The sequence below is a fragment of the Phragmites australis genome, chromosome 18, assembly GCF_958298935.1.
Source record: "Phragmites australis chromosome 18, lpPhrAust1.1, whole genome shotgun sequence".
Classification (NCBI taxonomy): Eukaryota; Viridiplantae; Streptophyta; class Magnoliopsida; order Poales; family Poaceae; genus Phragmites; species Phragmites australis.
In genome coordinates, this window is record NC_084938.1 from 4,463,958 (window position 1) to 4,469,354 (window position 5,397).

The 5,397-nt window shown below is 48.4% G+C and overlaps 1 protein-coding gene and 1 long non-coding RNA gene across 2 annotated transcripts; both read right to left on the reverse strand.

Moving 5' to 3' along the window:
* Window positions 1–607: 607 nt before the first annotated feature.
* Window positions 608–1,284, reverse strand: LOC133898384 (uncharacterized). Its single transcript, XR_009906231.1, has 3 exons — window positions 1,197–1,284; window positions 933–1,112; window positions 608–805 (listed from the first exon to the last, which is right to left on the reverse strand). It is a non-coding gene; the product is annotated as an uncharacterized LOC133898384 (long non-coding RNA).
* A 1,965-nt stretch (window positions 1,285–3,249) lies between these two features.
* Window positions 3,250–5,397, reverse strand: LOC133899269 (uncharacterized). Its single transcript, XM_062340248.1, has 2 exons — window positions 3,843–5,397; window positions 3,250–3,751 (listed from the first exon to the last, which is right to left on the reverse strand). Exon 1 carries the CDS (start codon window positions 5,351–5,353, stop codon window positions 4,034–4,036), a length of 1,320 nt encoding a protein of 439 aa, XP_062196232.1. The 5' UTR covers window positions 5,354–5,397; the 3' UTR covers window positions 3,250–3,751; window positions 3,843–4,033.

Consider the following 5,397-nt stretch of genomic DNA (forward strand, 5'->3'; position numbering starts at 1 on the left):
GACGGATGCATCCCAGGTGAAAACACCCCAAAAGTTATAATTTTTTTTAAATTCGTTAGAAACCATATGCAAAACTTGTTAAAATAATTCTGGACAATGTGTCATCCGTAGGTGAAGTTACGTTGTACACACTACCGGAGACAGCTTCTTTGCCGAGTGCCTCAGGCACTCGGCAAAGGACGATATACACTCGGCAAAGGCTTTGCCGAGTGCTACACTGGGCAAAGGGCGCTCGGTAAAAAATTTGTCGGCAAAGACCTCTTTGCCGAGTGCACTTTATCGGGCACTCGGCAAAGGCTTTGCCGAGTGCTAATCTGACACTCGGCAAAGGCTTCCTCTTTGCCGAGCGCCAGTGAATCAAACACTCGGCAAAGGTGGCGTCTGTGCCGAGTGCCACCTGGAAGACACTCGGCAAACAGGCCATCTTTGCCGAGTGTCATGGCCATTGCACTCGGCAAAGTGGCTGAAAACAGCCTTTTTTATTTGTTTTTGACATCCCATCCAAACAAACAGATATATATATAACAAACATCACCAACATCACATATATATCATCAACAGCACATATATATCACCAACACCACATATATATCACAAACATCACATATATATCACAAACATCACATGTCTCACAATATATCACAAATAAGTTCACAAGTAATCCAAGTGCTCCATCATCTACAACCATAATTGCAAATAGAAGTACCATTAACAACCACAAGTATCATCACCAAGATGGTCAATGAAACTGATTTGGTGAATGATTCGCTGAAGCATGAGGATCGTTCGATGCCGCCGATTGATTCTGCACAAAGGAGAAGAGATTGCATGTGTGAGACAAGATAAATATATACCATACATGAATAAAACTTTCATACTCCACTAGGTTTGACCGTAAGCATGAACATACAAACTAAAACATTTATACTCACAGGAGTAGAATAGTGAGGAGGTGGAGGTGGAGGTGGAGCGAATAGCGAAGGTGGCGGAGCCACACCCGTAGCGGCGCCAATACTTTGCATGTACTGAAGAATCTCCACCATCCTCCGCTGCTCGGCCTCCATCGTCGCCTGCATTTGCTCCCGTATCCTCCTCTCTTGTTCCAGCTGGGCCTACAATATATTCACCCTAATGTTACAATAATGCAAAGGAAAGGTATGAAAAAACCAATGAACGACGAATAAACCAGGAATAACCTCGAGTGCCTCCACCCGGTGGTGTGAAGTGTCCTTCCGAGGTCGTATGGCCGGGCTCGTGCTCGTGCTGCTTGCTCGAATCTGGGAGAGCTGGGAGTAGCGGCCGAGTCGATTGCGCCGTCGCCAATCCAGTATCGCCCATGCTTCTTGGCTCCTCCCACCCTCATGACGACTTCTCCATCAAGGTCCTCGGTGCTCGGATCGTACTCTGGCCCATGGACCTCCCTTGCCATCGATGTGTACTCACTAAGGCGGTTGTGGACGGTCGCATTGCTGTACGCCTCGGGCCCGTCCTTCGGGTTGTAGTCGACGTCGGACGTCGCCTTGCCCTTGTGGGCCATAGCAAATGCCTTGAAGATGGAGCAAGGCTGGCCACCATGTGACGCCGACTGCGAGAAAAACAGCAAGATGATTAGAAATCATGCAGAATTGAGCGTTAGAATAAATAAATGAATTCGCGTACCCATGTTTGTGCGTATCCGCTGAGGTTGCGGCTGCCTTGATGGTGTGCTACACCTGGCATCATCAAACGCCGCTCCCGGCACAAGTTGTGCGTCTCCTCCCACTCGCGTGAGCACCACTTGTCCACCATCTGTTCCCAGCACTGGGGATGCGCGGCGCACCAATAAGGAATCATCTACAGGCCATCAAGTACATGACATATCAGAAGATGAAATTAAGCCTACTTAATCTCAAAAGGAATCAGTATTAATGTTCTGTATTTACCTGCAGGTACTGGTCCCGGGTCAGCGTCATGGTTCTTGCGTCCCTTTTGGTGACCTTCGTTCCAACGACGGTCCCGTGGTAAGTTACGACGGCCTGGATGCGCGCCTCGTAATGCATGTCCACGACGAGTTTTTTGCAGCATTTGGTAGCCACCGCATCCGCCCTGGCCTCATGTCCGTCCTGGCATCTAAAGAAATCCTGCATACAAACACGAGGTATCCATTCATTATTTCAAGAATGTCCAATAAATACGATGTATTGAGCAATGTAGTGCGAGGAAGACTTACCCACAGCTCTTGCTTCACCCGCTCCGCCTTGTTGTTGAATACCCTGCGGGCCCGATCTGCAGCATCGGGGGCGGCGGCGTAGTGGTCAAACGAGTAGGCCGGCCCCGTCACTCCGGCGTACTCAACCAGGCCAGGGAAGTGCTCCTTGCACAGAAGACCAAGGATGCCATTGACTTGGCGTGTGTGAGCACCTCCACTCGCCACAATCGTCCAGTTCCTGCCCAAGTGATTAACAATCGTCCAATTTCTATTTTGATATTCAACATATCATATAAAGTAGTGATAACATCTAAAGTTATTTACTTTTCCCCCTCGGGTCGAATCAGCGGGCGTCTCTCACGAGGTATCGGTCGCTGAGGGAGGCTCGCGGGACCTCGCAAGTAGACGCTCGACGAACTAGAGGAAGCGGAACCCCCTGCTGTCGCCTCCTCCAGCGCGTCCTCCTGCGCCTCCTCCTGCGCGTCCTCCTGCGCCTCCTCCTGCGCCTCCTCGGCGTCCTCCTGGGGCACCTGCTCCTCCTCCTCCTCCTCACGCGACGGGGCGGCAGGCGATGACTCCCTCCTGCAGCTGCTCCTCCTTGTCCTTCGGTACAAGGACGTTAGCTTCCTCATCCCACCGCCCACCATCTTTGTTCAATCACCTGCAATTAAAAAGAGTAAACCAATAAGCACAGATAAACAAGAAGTACTTAGAAAGAGATGCAAAATAAACAAAACGTAATTACAAAATAACATAGTATTACATGTATTAGAAATAATCTTCATGATCGGGATTAGCTGGATCATAAGTCTCATCATCACTATCAATCATGTCGAAATAATCAACACTATCCAAATGAGCAATGTTGCCATTGTCATTGTCTAAATGTAATCGCTCAAGCATTTGTAAGTCCTTCACATTTTGCACCTCATCTCCAACGTCCTCTTCAATAACCGTTTCATTGTCTACTTCCATTCCGATCGCTTCGGTTAAGTCTATCTCAAACCTCCCTTCAAGTCCCTCTTCTTGAAAGAACTCTCCGTCATATGTGTTTGGGTCTAAGTTGTAATCTTCATCGTTTGGGACAGGCACTTTACCGTGTGGCGATACCCTGTGCACAATATCCCAACCCTTAAGATGCCTTATGGTTTGACACGCATATGGGAGATAATAAACTTGCGTGGCCTGTTGGGCCACAATATAGACATCGTCTCCTGGTAAGACGGAATCCTGTCGAATTTCGACTAGCCCAAGATTACAATATGTCCGTCTCGTTACTTCAGGATCAAACCAATGGCATTTAAATATGACGGGATTAAAAGGTTTGGAACCATGAAACTTGAGTTCGTATATTTCTTCAATTCTTCCATAATACTCGACCTCATCAACGCCGGGCGTAAAAACTCCGGAACTTGTGGTTCTTCGATTGGGCCGACTCTGCTCGTAGCTTGTTGTGCGAAAGCGATATCCATTCACGTCATAACCAGAAAATGACCTGACCCTATAGGCAAAGCCATCGGCAACCTGTCTCAACTCGGCACACATAGACGCATCCCTCTGGCCCTGCAAGCTCAAGCAGGATACATCGTTATATTATTCGCACGTACGAGTAACTTGGAATGTCAAACTACGTACGAGCTAAATTGGACGGTACCTTCCGTTTGAACCAAGAAATGAAATCGGGCATTCCATTTCCCGCACCCTGTCTAAGAAGGGTATCTACCTGCTGCGGGGTAGGATCCCTTGATTGACGCCAGAATTCATGAAGAAATTCCCTGTACCAACGAGAAACAAGGGGGTTGGATGCAGAATAGTGACGGCGTATTTAACAAGTTCGTTGAGAACTTACTGCATGTACGGTGCCACTTCGTCAAGGTTGGTCAACACGTATAGCATGATATGGCGCCACTCTTCATGATTCAAGGTCTTGGGGGTCGATGCACTTGCGCTTCCGAGTTGGCCTCGGAAAAGGCTGAGGTTCGATTCATTTTCGCCAGCATTGTAACGAGGGGGTGGATTATGCACGCTAGGGAGGTTGTCACCATAGTATGTTGTTGTGAAGTTCGCCACCTCCTCCAGAATGTATGCCTCTGCAATGGAAGCCTCGATTTTGCATTTATTTCTACATTTCTTTCGAAGAACCTTTAGACATCTCTCGATTGGATAGCACCAACGGCCCTGCACGGGCCCCCCCATTCGTGCCTCGTACGGGAGGTGCAAAATCAAATGCTGCATCGGATTGAAGAAGCCGGGTGGAAAGATCTTCTCCAACTTACAGAGCAACACAGGTGCCATTCTTTCCAAGTCAGCAATCACGGTCCGAGATAACTCCTTGGCACAAAGCTGGCGAAAGAAATAGCTCAACTCTGCCAGCACTAGCCAGACATGCTCAGGGACATAGCCTCGAACCATCGCCGGAAGAAGCCGCTCAATCCATATGTGGTAGTCATGACTCTTCATCCCTAAGACTCGCATAGTAGATAAGTTCACTCCCCTCCTCAGATTAGCTGCATACCCATCAGGGAACATTAACGTCTGGATCCATTCTAGTACTTCCCTCCTTTGGGGCTTGCTCAAGACAAAATCGGCCTTAGGCCTTCTCCATGTCTTGCCGCGACTAGGAGGCTTCATATGTTGGTTTGGTCTATCGCATATCGTTGCCAGATCCACTCTAGCCTTAACGTTGTCCTTTGACTTGTCAGGAATGTCCATGATTGTTGCCCAAAGTGCCTCGGCAACATTCTTTTCAGTGTGCATTACATCAATGTTGTGTGGAAGGAGAAGGTCATCAAAATAGGGGAGCCGAGTCAAGCCCGACTTATGAGTCCACATATGTTGCTCACCATATCCCACAAAACCACCTTCTGGATTGACCTCGAGACCATCTATCTGTTCACGAACCGTGGCACCAGTCATTATCGGTGGTGCAGGGTCTGTCACTACGACACCTTTCGTAAAGTTCTTGATGTCTCGTCTGAATGCATGGTCAAGAGGGAGGAATTGCCGATGTTTGTCGAACGATGAATACTTGCCACCCTTCTGCAACCAAATGAACCTCAGACCTTCCTTGCATACTGGGCATGGGAACTTCCCGTGAACACACCAGGCGCAGAATATCCCATACGCCAGGAAGTCATGCAGGGAGTAGTGGTACCAAACATGCATTTTGAAGTTTTTCTTTGTAGCTCGGTCGTATGTCCATACCCCTT